This window comes from Aaosphaeria arxii (assembly GCF_010015735.1).
Source record: "Aaosphaeria arxii CBS 175.79 unplaced genomic scaffold BU24scaffold_9, whole genome shotgun sequence".
In the NCBI taxonomy this organism is placed as follows: Eukaryota; Fungi; Ascomycota; class Dothideomycetes; order Pleosporales; genus Aaosphaeria; species Aaosphaeria arxii.
Window position 1 is genome coordinate 168,993 of NW_022983482.1, and position 17,105 is coordinate 186,097.

At 51.0% G+C, this 17,105-nt stretch overlaps 4 protein-coding genes across 4 annotated transcripts; 2 read left to right on the top strand and 2 right to left on the bottom strand.

The window, feature by feature from the left end:
• Window positions 1-622: 622 nt before the first annotated feature.
• Window positions 623-1,513, bottom strand: BU24DRAFT_465996 (L30e-like protein; the record flags this gene model as incomplete). Its single annotated transcript, XM_033532324.1, has 2 exons — window positions 623-1,008; window positions 1,186-1,513. 2 exons carry the CDS (start codon window positions 1,511-1,513, stop codon window positions 623-625), a joined length of 714 nt encoding a protein of 237 aa, XP_033379602.1.
• Window positions 1,514-2,628: 1,115 nt separating this feature from the next.
• On the bottom strand, window positions 2,629-5,621 carry BU24DRAFT_277596 (uncharacterized protein). Its single transcript, XM_033522662.1, has 3 exons — window positions 5,385-5,621; window positions 3,078-5,253; window positions 2,629-3,024 (listed from the first exon to the last, which is right to left on the bottom strand). Exons 1-3 carry the CDS (start codon window positions 5,527-5,529, stop codon window positions 2,877-2,879), a joined length of 2,469 nt encoding a protein of 822 aa, XP_033379603.1. The 5' UTR covers window positions 5,530-5,621; the 3' UTR covers window positions 2,629-2,876.
• Window positions 5,622-11,677: 6,056 nt separating this feature from the next.
• Window positions 11,678-15,630, top strand: BU24DRAFT_277646 (ras GEF). The gene is made up of 5 exons (XM_033522663.1): window positions 11,678-12,459; window positions 12,509-14,809; window positions 14,863-15,079; window positions 15,129-15,399; window positions 15,473-15,630. Exons 1-5 carry the CDS (start codon window positions 11,818-11,820, stop codon window positions 15,498-15,500), a joined length of 3,459 nt encoding a protein of 1,152 aa, XP_033379604.1. The 5' UTR covers window positions 11,678-11,817; the 3' UTR covers window positions 15,501-15,630.
• Window positions 15,611-16,114, top strand: BU24DRAFT_277656 (uncharacterized protein). Its single transcript, XM_033522664.1, has one exon. It carries the CDS (start codon window positions 15,761-15,763, stop codon window positions 16,034-16,036), a length of 276 nt encoding a protein of 91 aa, XP_033379605.1. The 5' UTR covers window positions 15,611-15,760; the 3' UTR covers window positions 16,037-16,114.
• The last annotated feature ends 991 nt before the right edge of the window (window positions 16,115-17,105 follow it).

The window sequence follows — 17,105 nt, forward strand, 5'->3', positions numbered from 1 at the left end:
AGAAGCAGTAGAATCTAGCAGGCCCCTGTTCTCTTATTTTGTCAACACGTTCATACGCATAGCATAGCATTGCATATCAGGGAAAGAAACATGTTAGACAGCAGCAGTTCGATTTGAGGGTATTGCATTCATTGTACGGAAACATAACGCGTGCGTGCTGCGTTGCGCCTATAGGCAGCTATGCCGGCTGCCAACGCGTATGCTACCACTACTAACCAACCAGCTAGCCAGTGAGCTTTTTATCGGATGCTTCTTTTCTGTTCGTTTCGGGATGCCGCTCGAATTGACACGGCGAATTGCCCTCCCTCCTACACAGCATGACGTACAATACATATACGTTGAATTGAAAAATCGGAAAAAAGCACACGGAGAAACCCTATTTGGCCCTCCACCCCAATGACGCCGGATGAACTCCCCAAGAGAAAAAAAGTTTCCAACATGATGATTCTTTTCTGGTTCTTTTTACTTTGCTGCTGTGGTGCGGAAACTTGGGAAAGGCCAATGCCTCGTCGGTCGGCGTTCGTTTCTCGGTCGTCTTATTTGAGGAAAACATACGAGATGCGTCAATGATCCTCACGGCAGACGGCATTGGCCTATTTGGTTCCCCTACTCACGCTCACGCTCATTTCTTGACAGTCTTGCTCGCCTTGGCGACGAGCTTGACGAGCTCAGCGTACGCCTCGTCGAACTCGTCGGCATCGCCCTCCTTGACGTCCTTTGCCTTCTTGCTCGTCCTGTCCTTGGCGACCATGACGACGCTGGTCGGCCGCTTCGTCGCGCTGGCCTCGCCGAGCTCGGCGCGCGACTTGACGTAGATGTACGGGATGTTGTGGTCTTCGCAGAGCACGGGGATGTGCGAGATGACGTCCATGGGCGAGATGTCGGCGGCGATGATGACGATGGCGGTGGGGGAGCTGGTGCCCGAGGAGGAGGGCCCGTTGGCCGAGGATTTGCGGAGCGCCTTGACGACTTCTTTGACGCCGCGGCGGAGGGTCTTGGATTTGGCGGCTACACGGGGAGGGTTAGTATGTTGGTTCAAAAGTTCTCGTTCATTAAGACGGGAGGAGATTGAGGTAGTCCACTTGGTGGTTCGATTGTATCGGTTGAGCTCCGAACAAGCCAGCCGCATGCACGAACCAATCTACCCGTACCCATTGAACGCAACGAAAAGCGAGAAAAACTTACACTTCTTCACCGTCTTAAGGATCTTCTTAACCTCCTTGCTCTCCTCAGCAAGCGGGTACGCGAACGGCACGAGCGCCGTCTTGACATCGACAGCAGAGTCGTTGTCGTCGCCGTCAGCCATGGTGACATCGCCGTCGACGACGCTGATCATGGTGCTGTCCTCGCCCTTCTCGAGCTCTGCCTCGAGTGCGTCCGAGACATCGTTCTTGCTGACGCTCTTCCTGCTCTTCTTGGAGGCCTTGACGATGCCGTCGGCGTCGGAGGTGCGCTTCTCCTTCTTCTCCTTCTTGTCCTTCTTGAGCTTCTTGTCGGCGGAATCCTTGCCCATTTTTGCGGGTATTTATATTTTTGTGCGGGTTAATGCTTAGGTAGGGATGGGATTGAGGTGGGTATGGGTGGAATTGAGCTTGGATTCCGAAGCTCTTTGGGGGTAGAGAGGGTAGGAGATGGTTGGTGAGTGTCGCGGATCTGGGTCGTCGCGAAGAACAAAATTTCGCAAAGAGCAGAAGCTCGAGAATTTTGGGAAAAATTGTGGGTCCAGCCTAGCGCCTTGGCATACACGTCCAAAGCGTCCATAGGTATGATCAACCAGCTCAACTTACTGACAGCTCTGAGTAGGTAATTGAACAATCGAACGATTAGCAGCAATTAAAATAACAGAAAAGTGATATGCAACAGCCCATGACTCCACACCATAGATGTCGTAAGTCACTGATCCTCAACCCTTGTTTCGCTACAAGAACATTGTCACAAGAGCATTACTAGATAGGAATGGCATATCACGATCCACAGAGCAGGGTATAGCAAGTTTTCTTTCGCGCAGAGAAAGGTATATATTTGTACAGGAATTCCAAAGACCCCCTTCTCCGTAGAGGACGGGCAGTTGCCCTCCCACAACGAGTTAAACTAAGCCGCACTCGACACATACACATCCCTTCCCCCGCCTTTCCTCGCATTCATTGAGAAAGTAGAAGCACAGGAGATAACAAATGAGATGAAGAGAGAAAAAACTATACTGGTGGTATATGCAGAGCAACAATAAAGAGAAAAAAAGGGTTCTGGCGAAAATAAATGTAGAGAAAATAAGAAGGATGATGTGGAGAGAGAAGACAAGCAGACAGACAATGAGATCAGGAAAAGAGATATAAAAACGAAAATAGAGAGGTGAAGGGAATGGTTTGATTAGGTTTTGCATGCAAAGAGCTGCGATGGGGAGGAGATCGCAACAGCAGCAGCAAAGTGATGTTGCGTTGATAAACTTGCGCAGAAGTAGGGAAACGGTGGGGCCAGCCACCAAGAACAGTCAAACGATCAAGTTCGATCTGTATGTGAGAGAGGGTATTATAGAGAGACGGAAAGATATTAGTGTGTGGCCCCAGAGGCCCCGGTTGAGTGTAAAGCCTGAGCCCGCGAGTGTACAATAAACCGGACCAGACCCACCCAGTTCGCCAGAGGTACTCCGCGTAGTATAGTGAAGCAGGAAATATCGGAGATGGCAAAGCAAAACAAAAAATTACCACTCCCAGAATGCAATAAAGGGTAATGCCCGAACTCCTAGCCATGCTCCCATATGCAGAGAGGAGATGACAAGAGACGGAATGACGGCCCAGTCTAGCGGAAGGAGATAGAATGATGTATACCAAAAAGAAATAGTCGTGAGTCGTAAAGATAAAGCATTAGAGGTGGCTGTTTTAATATGCCATCTGCACTTCGAGAACTTGCACTCCACCCGGTGCCATTGAAGGCGTACCGGAACCGGAGCGTTCGGTCATGGCGTCTTCATAACCGACGAGGGCTTGGGAATGCAGCTTGAAGGCTTCACCCATGAGCTTGGTGATGCTGTTCATCATTAGATTATGTGTCCTATAGAATAGTGTTCGATTTGCACTTACCCCCATACTACGACCTCGTCGATCATGCTTCCCCACAGTCGGGCGACTGTGGAGCTGAGCTTGGCTCCATAGACATCTACAGAGTCATCGTCGAAAAGGCTTCGCAATTTGTTGTACATGGCCAGTTCTTCCTCTGTAGCTGGCTCCTCATCATGTTCCAGACGATAGAGCCAGAGCGTGAGGATGACCATGAGATCCATACCGCAGAGAGGATGTTCGATACTCCAGTTGGTGGCAGAGGTGCGCGCAACCCATCGAATACCTTGAACCGCAGCGACTTCTATGCAGTCGAAGCACTCCTGAATGACCTTGATCATCTCCTCGGAACGCGCAACCTTGTCTCGCGCGTTCGTCATAGCGGCCGCTACCTCATAAGAGTCGTGGTAACGGAGAGCTTCCTGGATGGACTTGAGATCTACGACAAGACGAGTGCGAGTGTTGCGGTACATGGCCATCGCGTTGAAGATCAGAGGATGACCCTTGTGAGGAGCGCTCAGCTGCACAACAACAGTCTCGGGTTCGCAGAGCTCCAACGACTTGTGCCATGTATCGAGGGCTAGTCGGAGTTTGTACTCGGTTACAACATCTTGGAGAGCTTCGGGGCTTCGCTTGTGATACCAGACCTCGAGGAAGAGGGCGTTGATCATGACACGAGTAGCGAAGGCGCTGTAGCGGGCAGGTTCCCCCTGGAAGAGATTGTCATGCGCTTGACGGAAGGTGATGATCTTCGACGTGGCCAGGCTATCCCTGAAAGACCCCTCATCCGCGACATCCATGGTCCAGAGTGACTCAGAAGACGGGAGCTCGAGCGTATCGAATTCGTTGAAACCCATGGCAGGCGTGTGGTTGTAGGTCAAAGTGAGCAGACCAAAGAAGATGTACACAGCGTAATATGTCCGACGGCATTGCTCGTCTTCCACCCACTCTTGGTGGCTTGGGTGTGTTCCATCACGAGCTTCCGAGCGAAGCTTGAGCTCGTAACGATTGCCAGCAACCATATTAGCCAACAAACTCTTGATCGAGCAAGCCCATTCGAGTCCCTTGGGGTCACCGCTCCAGCTGGCAAAAATCATGTTCAACAGACTGCTCTGCATCGTCCATAGCGGGCACTTGCGGGAGCTGAAGTTCTCCTTGTTCTGCAAGAACTGGTTAACAAGGACCTTCGAGCCAATGTGGAGCATGTAAGCCTGATCCTGATCGAAGATGTAGAGCGCTCCGATCGACAAGACAGCAAGAAGCAAAGGGGCAGACACTTCTGTTGGGTGGAATGTTGCCGGATGCAGGAACGGAAGATGATGATGGAACAGATCGAAGTAAGTCTTCAGAAGCCTGTTGAGCGTGTTCAAGCTCGGGAGGTGGAAGGTATCGAGGAGTGCGTTTTCGCTGTCGAAGTTCTTGATGTTCTCGTAGATCTTCGCCAACTGCTCTTCGGACTCTACCTGGGGCGCCTTTGTCACAGTCAAGGCCTGGGAAGGTCCGGGCGACCTGCGATAGTCGACGGGGGAGACGGGGCCAAGCATGGATGGGTAGGGCGAAAGAGCACCGGGAGTGCCGAGGCCGTTTCCAGGCGCCGAGCTGCTCATTGACGGGAAGGAGGGCCCGATGTTTTCGTTACCAGACATCTGGCGATCCATGATTGGTGGCAGCTGGTGAGAGTTGATGGAACCCGCGTTGGTGAAGGCAGAATGCGTGTCGCCAGATGTGGCGGCAGACTGTTGAGGCTTCGAATCGGAAACATTGTGCGGCACCATCGAGTCCCAGGGCATTTGCGGCAATGACATCTGGCCTGGAGCATTGTATGCCCCCGATGATTCGTGAAGGGATTGACCGTTGGGAGAAATCACGGGTGCCGGTGCGTCGATGGCCATGTCCGGCTCCTGGCTCGCCATTGCCTTGTGGTGGAAATCCGTCATCAGCATTGCAGCCGTCTCGATGTCGACCATGCCATCGCTGCTGGCTTCGATCTGCTCGAGGGTGGCGGTGTCGATGGGTATCGAGGCCTTGGAGGGGCCCGGAGCTGAGACCTCGGGAGCTTTTGTGTTCCGCCTCTTCACTTCGCTGTGCAGGGGCACGCCGCCATCTTTCGCGTGGACCGTACGATCGTGTCGGAGGAGGAGGTCGCGGCGGACGAAAGTGCTGCGGCACTTGAGACATTTGAAGGGTCGCTCTTTGGTGTCTGTTGATGGAGGGGCAGTTAGCAACACTGTGTCAGTCTTCCCCGCATCGCGGTCGCGACCTGCATCAGATCCGTCGCGACAGCTCCCCGAAAATTAAAAAATCCATCACAGGAGGGGGGAAGCAACTCACGCGAACGTTCATGACGGCTGCGATGCTCGCTCCTGCTGAAGGCGCGATTGCAGAACTGGCATTTGTATTTCTTCTCGGGTGCAGAACCTGACTTGCGGGCGGGTGCCGGGGTGGCGGACGCGAGGGTCATGTCGGCAGAGGGCATGAGAGCTCTTTTATTGTAGATGTTGAAGTCTCGGACCGTGATGATGGAGCTGTCGAGCCGGCCGAGCGCGCGAAGGCGTTAAATTGGGATGGTTGAGGTGAAAGCGTGATCGTTCCCTAGCATTTGGTGATGAGGAAGAGGGGGATAAGATGGCAAAACCGGTAATGGCCGGCGGATGGGATGATTCAGGAGGGGCTTTGAAGCCTGGGAATGGAGTGAAGATGATGGAAAATCAATGTGAAAGTGGGATGGGTAAGGGTGGATGAAATTCGCAAAGTAAAAGGAGCGCGCGGGCTTTTGGAGGAGAACAAGTAGAGTGAGAGTAGACAGTAGAGAGAGTCGAGTGAGTGAGAGGGGGGGGGGGGAGGAAGAGATGATCTGTGCGCAACCACCACCAAAGCAACAACCAGAGCAACAACCCAGCGACCAGCCCCCCATCCCCTCCTTCCCTCTTCCCTCTTCCCTACCTTCCCTACCTTCCCACCCACTCCACCACTCCTTCCCCCCCCCGAAATCATAATAATTACTCCTCCATGATGATTAGTGCGATTGGTGTGGCTCGCTCACACAACAACCCTGGCATTCTTGTAATTAATTACATACGGTCATACTAAAAGTGTACTACGTATATTCAATAATACAAAATGATACCCCTAATTATGAAGACGATAAAAATAAATACATAAAATCCGGTCGATGCCATTCCCCCTTCATCATCGCCGTTGATAGTGATAATGATGATGATAATAATGGACGTCGCGGGGTACTGCTATCACCAATCAGATACATATCCAGCCATACCATAATATCATACGGCCATACCGTAAACAGCTATGCATCACTCCGCTCTCACATTGGTTGAGCCTCATCATGAATACAAACCAATAAACTCTCCTCAACAACTGAACATTTTCCGTCGTCACTTGGGAGCACAGAGTACGGAGTATTATTTTTATTCACGACCGCAGCTGTCACCGGTGCATAACTTGCCGCCACCACGAAGCTGGTCGAGGCGGCGCTGACTGTTGTTCCACGACTTGCTCATACAATATTACTGCACACTACCCACCCACCCGCTCTCGCCTCGCACTCTCCACTCACTCTCCTCCGAGTTGGGGCGGCGATAGCTCGCCGCCGTCTGGCGCGGCACGATACACAGTTCGCAGAAAAATTATCGATTGGATTCATCGCACAATTTTGGTAATTATTTACACTTCTAGGTTCTGACCCGCTCCGGGAGCGGGAGCTTCCCGTTCAAGATAATTATCGTACACGCACAAATACAACTTACAGCCACATGGACGGCATTCCCTGGCTGCACGGCTGACTACAGTACATACACATCCTGTCTAGTTGGCAACATGGCATCTCGACAACCAACCATTGTATTGTCTCTTTGAGCCTATACGGAGTAGTTAGTGACAGCTCCCCATCTTCACCGCGGGTGGGGGAGTCTCCATCTTCTGCGGCTGCTGCGCGAGGTACGACGGCGCTGTCAACGTTCCGAGGTGGTGGAGTACTGGAGTACACAGTAGGACGTTTAAGAAAGAGCGGTATGAGATATCTACTCTGGCAGTTCCCGTATGGAGTCTACTTCTGCCAGCAACAGATGCATCTTCACACCGCCTCAGTACTCGCCTTGCGCCTACTTGGTGTCTAGGTGTCTCTTAGGTACCTCTTAGGTGCCTTTTAGGTACAGAGACATGCATTTCATTTATCTATCTATGCTACAGTACTAAATCCCGCTGCAAGTATACGTACTACAATACTTGTACGAGTTCATACATCTGTACACACATTTGACGACCTGGAGATGTAACTGTACTTGGTAAGTTTGTCCAAGTAGCGGTAAGGTAATAAACCAAAGACTCAATACTGCTGACTTTGCAAAAAACGGTAAACAAAGCGGGGGAGAATGTGGCTTATTATTACACCTACCACCAACCCTTGTCTGTCCCACTACTCATCTGATGACGAGCGCCCACAGACAGGTCCGAGAGAGAGACAGTGACTGGGCGAGGGGGATGAAAAAGGGGTAAAAAAACAACGTCCACATCCGCACCCTCTATAATGATGACGCCAGGAGATGAGAGATACCTCCAATCTTTTCCCTCCCGTACCTACATTATCATAGTACGCAGGAATTCCGATGCTTGTCACCCAGGAAAAGTGATGCAGCAGCTGCACACGAGTAATTTCCAAGGTGCAGGCGGTCGATCTACGGCACCTCTACTCGTTCCTGGCATAGAATGACCCCATCGTGCCGACCTAGCGGGACTGGATCACCATTCCCCGCTGGCGGCGCTGAAAGACCCACCAAAGGGCATTTTTAGTATCGTCTCTTCAAGCAAAGCAGACGTTGGTGGGTTGGGTTGGTAAGTTAGTGACCTAGTCGGTCGAAGCTGTTTAGACTTGACTTAGGGAGGAGGAGGGGGAGGGGAGGGGCCCGAGGGGGTTACCACTACGGTCTTCCACTATGAGTACGGACGGAGGGGAAGAAAGCTATTTCCGCTAACTTGGTATTTGCTCGTACCTACTAGCTACTACTAATTACCTACACTTTCATTGTCAACACCTCCCATACCTACAAAGAGCTGATGATTTATGCAACAATTATGAAGACTACGCGCATCAGGTACGAGGAGGATCGAAAGAGTTCCCCTCAATCCGATTCAATTGATTCCTTGTGTCGTTCGACTCGTTCCATGTTGGCAGACTCGTAACTCACACATACAGATAATCGCCGGGTTTCAATCTCACTCAATTTCTCTTCCGAGGTCTGCTCCGTACTACTATCAGGCACGGCGCCTCACTCCAAAAGGAGAACCTGCAAAGATGCCTTCGTTGCAGGCAGAATGCTTGCACACCCTCACGCCCGCGCACATACACACACATACTCCGTACTTGTAACTCAAGGTACACACACTCACACATGCTTTTTGAAGAGCTCGGCTGCCGCAAATTGTCTCGTGCGTTCCTAGTCACCTGTAATTTGAGCTGTGCGCTGCTATGCGCTGCTACGAGTGTGCCCCGCTCCCCCCTCCCCTCCAGGAGTCCAGGATGAATTGGGCCTTGATCCTTACGAGGCATGGCATGGCATGGCATGGCCAGCGGGAAAACACCTTGACACGCAGACAGCGGACGGCGCCGCCTCGCCAGCACATACCCAGCCAATTGGTTGTCTCCCGGATTGACCACTCACTACTTTACTAGTATACAAGTAGTCCTCGCGGCTTCACGGGCGATGAGACTACTGATATCCAAATGAAACTGCACTTGGCTGGCTAAAACATCCCTTCCTCACCTCCAGCGACTTTGCGATTCAGTTTCCACAGAGAATCAGAAACTCAAAAAAGAAAATAGCCCCTCCTTTTCCCATCTCCCGGCATGGCCGGTGTCATGGAAGACTCTTCGTTCGTTTTTGCGACAGTCCCCCCCGCGCTAGGTCATTTTCCGTAATTCTCTAGAAGATAGGGCCGCCTTGCGCTCCTGTTTCAGCATGGTGGCCTATTTCGCATTGGCAATATGAGCGAGAGCACAGGCGCTGACCGACGGCCTATTACACAGACATTATTGCTGAGGAAATTGTGTTGAGGTAGGTATGTCGAGGAATAGACGAAGAGACAACAAAGATCCGGAGGTGAGAAGAGGATGATAGACGTTGGCATATATCCAACAACCTTCTTTGCGCTAATCCATCCAGCACAAGGGACATGCAAGTGCAGCGTACTATGCCTTCTGCGACGGTGCAGCCCACGTGTATGGTGCAGGCCAGACGGATAGCATGGTGCTCGAATCGTACTCGTACCTGGCCTCTGGGCACATTTCACAGGCTGATGAAGGGACGAAAGCTTTTGTGTGGACACTGAACAGTCACAGAAGTGGACCAAACCCACCCTCTCCCTCATTCTTCTCTCATATCCATCCAGCTCAAAGCTAGCCCCGCCCTACGTTGCCCGTTTGAAGCCACCGTCACAGCAGCCCCTCCATCCGCTTCCACGCGAATGATTATGCGAATTAGGGCTTGGTGCCACTCCTCTTTTTTTCTTCCGGCCATTTCCTAGGGTTGTAGGAATTGTGGGTGTCCTTGCTCGTTTCCCTTTTGCTGGGCTCCGGTACTTGTGTGTCTGGACTCTGGACTTTGTTGTGCGGGCAATCGTCAAAACCTTTGCATAGTGGGGAGTTGTCAACGCGCCGGCCTGCTTTTAGTATCAACAAACCGGTCAAGCAGGACATATTGGCAAACCACTTCGACTTCTCTTCACCGAACACTGAACAACACGGAATTCGAAAAAGGCTGCTGAACCGTAGCAGGGTTCAGAGATATCCTTGCGCTTAGTATGCAGATTAGGAGATCGAACCACCACCTCACGATTGTGCGCATCCAGGCCAACTAGTACACTTAATAAGACAGCACCAGTTATACCTCTACTGTCTTGGGTGCTCTTCTCCCCAAAAGCCATCGGTCCTACAGACTGACTTGCTGTCACAATAGATAGCATTCGGAATATATGATGCGAATTCTTATCTCGATTGAGGCTTTCTATGTGAATACACGAGCGAACCTGTGACAGAATGATCCTCTCCACTGTGGTGAGGGGAGAGGGGAGGAGGGGAAGGGGGGCTGTTGCAGAGCAACAATGCGCAGCGCACCCTCCATGGATGCGAGTCAAGTCAAACTTTCTAGAATCATATTGCACACATGTTATGCTGCGTTATTGACAAGGCGTACCCGGCAACCTCACCGCAACATCCAAAAGTTGCGGGGCGTGCTACTCCGTCCTCTCGTGCCGTACGCACTGTAGGCGACTTACCGAACGGCACCCGGCTCAACAGTCGCTAGATACCGGGACAAGATCACTTTTTAGGGTTCTGTCCTGAAGGATTCATCAGCATCAAGCACGCAGATGAGCGGTATGCTTCTTGGACACGTCAAGTCGTTCGTTCCCGTTGGAGGAGAATTCGTACCTGCCCGCCTACATACAGACAAATGGCGTTTCCGCGACCTCGGCAGAGATTCGATGGGACGGATACCGAGTAGATGCCCTTTCCTCCAACTTGTGGGGGAATGAATGCACATGGGCTGTTTCTGTGTGACCTTGGGGATGTCCAGTGGATGCACATCATCGAGAGCGTGACTGCGGGTAGAGACAGGTGTTTGACAGAGATAGATGGATGGCTCATCTATATATATGTTGCGTCGAGCATTGCGATGCATCATGTACCCCGTACATGGGCAGATCTACCAAACGTATATGAAGCACTGCAGATGTCCAATTACCTGCGGAGTACAGAACAATGGATGTATGTATGTACTCGTTGTAGGTAGATGGATTCCCACATGCTACTTGTTATTGAGGGGAAGAATAAACACATGCAACAAAGCGACCAACCAACCCCCGGATCGTCGTATTATTTATTGCTGCAGTTAGGCCCGCATTGCCCATTATCATTATTTTCATTATTATTCGAGTCGTCTTTGCGCTTGCATGCTACCTTTTATCCAACCCGTCCAAAGAAGACACAAGTCACGTGGTCATCGATTCAACGCAGGGAGGAGGCGTCTCATAAGACCCAAGTGACAATAATAATAAGGTGGAGGACAACTGGACTGGGAGGTTATTAACTGAATTAGTGTAGTAGCTCTTCTCTTTCTTCCCCTACTTCTGCCCTTACTACTACTCGTCGTACTGTGCCTAGCTTCTTTGTACCTACGAGTACTAGACTCTTATGCCTTCCTTTATGGGTGCAAGCGACTGCCAGTAACGTCTTGTAACTATTCTACCTACGTACGGTGGCCCTGCGATTCCTGTAAACCTCCTTCCGCCGGTCATACACCCCCCAAATATCCCATAGACCATAGCCTTGCACTCTCCACACACCCTCTCTCTCCGATTCTCATCTCATCTTTTCTCACTCTTACTCCTACTCTTTCTCTTGATCGTGCTGGTTCTGCCATACTACTCGTTACTCCACTGTTGCTCGGCGCGAATGTGAGCGCTCTCATTCGTATTCAGCGCCCACCGGTGCCGCCCCCCCTCAGCCCAATCAGTTCCTCCACAGGAGCAACACCTCTTCAACCCTGGCCTTAAGACGCGGAGTTCTTAGACTTTTTGCGTCTATCGCCTTGTGAGAATCCCTAATCCGCAGTCAGGCTACTGCTATTCCCCTCGTTATCAGTCGCGACAGCGGCCACTTTTCCTCCCTTCTCCTCTCCTCTCCTCTTTCTCGCACACAGACTAGCCCGCACACCTCCCTGGATCTGCGTGCGCCGCCGAACCCATCGCGATGAACGGCTTCAGCGGTACAGTGGCCCCTCCAGGCGGCATGTACGTGCGGGCACTCTACGATTACGAAGCAGACGACCGGACGAGTTTGAGCTTTCGCCAGGGCGACATTATACAGGTCATAACTCAGCTGGAGAGTGGATGGTGGGATGGAGTGATCAATGGTGTTCGGGGATGGTTCCCGAGTAATTACTGCGCAGTCGTGCCTCGCCCGACCGAAGAGTTGGAGAACGAGGTGAACGGCGGAGAGCTGGAGGACGATCAGGATACCCAGTCGCTGGGAGGCACAGAATACACAAACTCAGACACCGAGTCTGTCAATGGCAACGACACGTCGCTGCCGATCGAACGAAATGGAAATAGGGAGCAAGAGGAGGCTGCATTTTGGATCCCACAGGCGACACCAGATGGAAGGTTGTTCTACTTCAACACGCTCACCGGTGTGAGCACCATGGAGCTTCCTCTGGAGACACCAGGAGTGAACGAGAACGGCCCGAGAGACCGCGCAAATGTCTTCATTCCAGACTCTTCGAGACCGCCTGCAGAGCTGATGGCTTCTGGATACAACATCGAGGACACAGACGACGAGAATTCGGCATCTGACTTCGAAGGCCCAGGAATGATGGGTTCTCACAGCTCACTGGTAAGAATTGGTCACACAAACTCCTGAACTATGCTTACGATCTTTTCAGCCCGCCCGCAAACGGATATCAGACGGCGCGTCCCCAGCAACATCTGTAGACTCCTTGCATACTACTTCACCGTTAACACGATCGGCTCAAGACACGAACGGGATGAGCTTTACAGGCGCGACCATGCCACCCATGGGAACATCAACAACATCTTTTGTGAACAACCATCTGGGTGGGGCTCCGACGACCGTTGCCTCGTCTCGTCGATTCTACGACGACGCCGTTAATCCAGTCCCTCTTACCTGGAATAAGATGGTGGATGACATGCAGCGAGCTGTCGATCGCTACCGTCAAGCCATCAACAACAGCGACCGTTCCGAATTCGTGAAGAGGGCAGAGGACATTTCAGATCATCTACGATTGCTGCTCGCCGCTGGCTCTGGCACGACCGACAACCATTCTGGAAACCCCTCTATTATCTCTACAAACAAAGCATTATACCCCCATTTCCGCGAGACTATGTCGCGTTTCTCTAAGTTGGTCCTGTCGTCACACATCGCTGCTGCCGACTTTCCCCCACCAGACTCATACTCTAAATGCCTCAAAGAAGCAGACGGCGTGCTCAATGGAGTTTATGGATTCGTTGAGGTGGCCAGACAACAGCGTGGCGAGGAAATCCCTCGCCTTGTCCCTGGCTTTGTCGTCGGCAGCAATTCCGGAGGAAGCTGGCACAACAATGGCGTAGAAACACGAGATTCTTCATCATCGTCTCTGACATTCATTGATGAGGAAGGATTTGAGCCTCTTATTGAGCCCACCGTCAAGCTTGACAACCGCATGTTGGAAAGGCTAGAAGACATTAGGCGATTGATCATTCCGAGCATGCGACGACTGGAAGAACAACTGACAGTCCGAGAAAGGATTGTCACGCCTTATAGACACCAAATCATTGGAGACAATGTTTGCAATGCAGCTGGCAGATTACTTGATTTATGCCGCCCATGGATTTCGGCTGTGGAGTCCATTAACCTGTCCTCGTTGTCGGCCAACGGACAAGGGAAGGGACAACAGCTTAGCGAGTTCAGCGTTTACAAGCAGAAGATTTATGACCTAGTCTCCGAGTTGGTTATTTCTGCGCAAGGGGTCGCTGCCCCACTACCTGATGAGTGGGCTGGAGTACGAGGTGACTCTTTGGAAGATCGACTTGCTGCCGTGCGAAATGTCACGAGGGACTTGGAGGCCAACCTCGCCCAGCAGTACGGATTGCTCCAACAGCTGTCTGAAATTATTCCATTGTCAGACGTAGCCCGTATTGATTCGCGAAGGAACACTGACACAGAAATCCCAACTGTACATTCACGAGGGCCATCGGTGTCTGCCAATGGCAGACCGTTGCTTAAGGATGTACCTCAATCGCACACATATTCTGAGGGAACAGTTCTTGACGATACCAAGTTTGAGCCGGTCAGGACTACCAACAGCACCAAGAAGCTGAAGGACTTCTTTGGCGAGGTCCCTGTCATCCCTCAGAACATTGTTGAAGAGATACCCGAATTCCTCAAGCTTGACCATGAGGGTGAGATATCTTATGATCATAAGGTGACGCCACCGCAGCTCCGTGGAGGTACTCTCACAGGTCTGGTTGAACAACTCACTCGTCACGACCGTCTGGATCCTGCTTTCAATAACACGTTCCTGCTCACTTATAGATCGTTTACGACCGCCTCTGAGCTATTTGAGATGTTGGTCAAGCGTTGGAGCATTCAACCTCCGTATGGACTCGCGAAGGAAGACTACCAGACCTGGGTTGAGCAGAAGCAGAAGCCTATTAGATTCCGTGTGGTTAACATTCTGAAGAGTTGGTTTGACAACTACTGGATGGAAGGCAATGACGAGGACGCGAGGATTCTTATCCAAAGGGTTTACAACTTCGCAAAGGATCATGTGGCGACTACCAGTACTCCTGGAGCTGCTCCGTTGATGACCTCGGTTGAGCAGCGTTCTCGGGGTCCCGATATGCCAACTAAGCGACTAGTGTACACTCACAACGCCCAAACGCCACAGCCCATCCTTCCCAAACATATGAAGAAGCTGAAATTCTTGGACATTGATTGTACTGAATTTGCTCGACAGCTCACTGTGATCGAGTCGAGACTGTACGGCAAGATTCGACCAACAGAATGTCTTAACAAGACATGGCAGAAGAAGCTGGCACCCGGCGAACCTGATCCAGCAGCGAACGTCAAGGCATTGATCGTTCATTCAAACCAATTGACTAACTGGGTCGCACAAATGATTCTAACACAGCAGGATGTCAAACGACGAGTTGTCGTCATCAAACATTTCGTTACCGTGGCTGATGTGAGTTGAACCCATTCCAAGGTCAGACAAAGCCAACATATTGACATGAACAGAAATGCCGCATGCTCAACAACTTCTCTACCCTCACATCTATTATCTCTGCGCTAGGCACCGCTCCTATTCATCGACTTAATAGGACATGGGCTGCCGTGAACGCCAGAACCATGGCGGTCTTGGAGAACATGCGTAAACTCATGGGCAGCACCAAGAACTTTGCAGAATACCGAGATACGCTACACAAAGCCAATCCTCCCTGCATTCCTTTCTTTGGTGAGCGCAGCAAGCTTCATTTTGTTTCGCATTTCTAACCAATTGCTAGGTGTGTATCTTACGGATTTGACGTTTATCGAAGACGGTATTCCCTCGTTGATCAAGAAGACCAACCTGATCAACTTTGCCAAGCGCGCAAAGACCGCCGAGGTGATCCGTGACATCCAACAGTACCAGAACGTGCCATATCCGCTCCAGCCAGTCACGGAGCTACAAGACTACATCTTGACCAATATGCAATCGGCGGGTGACGTACATGGCATGTACGAGACGAGTCTGCAGGTGGAGCCCCGCGAGCGTGAAGACGAGAAGATTGCAAGGTACGCCTTGACGGCTTCGACCGTTTTTAGCACGATGACTCGTAAGGACAGTGTTTACTAATCGTGATGATAGACTTCTCTCTGAGTCTGGTTTCTTGTGAATGATATACCCCCCGCCACAACAGCAATTTCATAAACGACGGCGACAATCCGTCGGCAAAAACATAAATCACAAAAAGAAAAGAAAACGGTCTACGTGCTGGACGAACTTGGTTGAATGTATCAATCATCCGCGAGACATGTTGACCGAACGGCGTTCCATCGGGCCTCTGAGATACTCTCTTCTTCGCGAACGCGAGTTCAAACCACTACATATTCTTACGAAGTCAACATACATTAAGTCCGGATCGGGGGCGCGTATATGGTGTGTGTATATACGCCTTTTTATTTTTCCTCCCTTTTCTTCGTTTGGACCATCATATCTACGACGATAAGCTACGATTACGACGATTTCCCACAGGCGCAAAGAGGCACGGCATTTTTCCATGGCATGTTTTCTTTCTTTTCCTCTTTCCTCTTCCATATTTTGAGGTGGAGTTTTTTTTTTCCTCTCTTCGTTTCTGGTTTTCCTTTGGTTCGATTGGATTCGAAGATATTTACTCTTCTTCCTTTTTTTGGAGGGGGATATTGGGGGTGATTTGGTTGATGAGTTTCTGGACTATGTGGAGGAAGATTTGTTGTGTGGAGGGAGATTTGTTGTGTGGATGAGAGATGTTTTGGGGGGAGAGGAAGAATGGTGGTGTTGACATCAGAGAAGGAAAGGTCTCCAACGCGGAACTAGTCTCAGACACAATCACATGTTGTACAAGACGGTCAAACAGACAGCCTTAAGCGATCTAAGGATCGACTTGGCTCGTCGATGTCCTGATGAGATGGCAGAGAGGTAGACCATCATAAGGAAGGACCCGCCGCCCGGGGGGCAATGGGCGATAGGTCTGGATCGTATCAATTCATTTCTATGAGAGAGTATGGGAGTGTTGTGAAAGTGTGGCATGATTGACGTCTGTCTGGTCTTGAAGTCGTGAGCTGAGTTGCTGCTTCTCCTGATTACGTCCGCTAGGGGTGGATGCTGGTTGATGGGTGATGGGTGTCTGGTCGTCGTCTTCGCTCGGTGGGCAAACGGTGGAGATTAGTTGGGATGGGGTACGGAGTATAGTTACTACTGGTATCTACAATGGATGAAGATATACACGAAGCTCTTTCTACCTACCTACTCCCTCAATACCCAGATACCTACGCAATGCAGTCTTCCGCTACGTAGGGTGTTCGTTTCTGCTGTGTTGGCGAGGCTGTTGTAATTTTATGGAAATCATGAAGGAGGATGCGCATGCTAGGGCTATGCTATGATATGCTTGTCTCGAGAATCGCCCGTGGACGCCTTGATGGCTTGTCTGCGAATGCATCCTGATCAAGATGGAGATAGGAGTGCATATCAGTCACTATCATGAGAGCGAATGATTTTCTCTCTTCGGCCATTCGGACAGGACTAAGATCGGGAGGAAACGCCAGAGGAAAACGAAGAGGCTTGGGTTGCACGACCAGAGAGCGAAGAGTCTCGGCCAGATAGCCACAGTATGCAGTTCTTGAAACGAATGTGAGATGCACAGCATGGGCGGGATGGGCACGTCTTGGGCCAGTCGGTGGATTTCCTCGACATCATGATTAGCAGCGACATAGGATTTCGGTTCACGCGTTCATGCACAGAA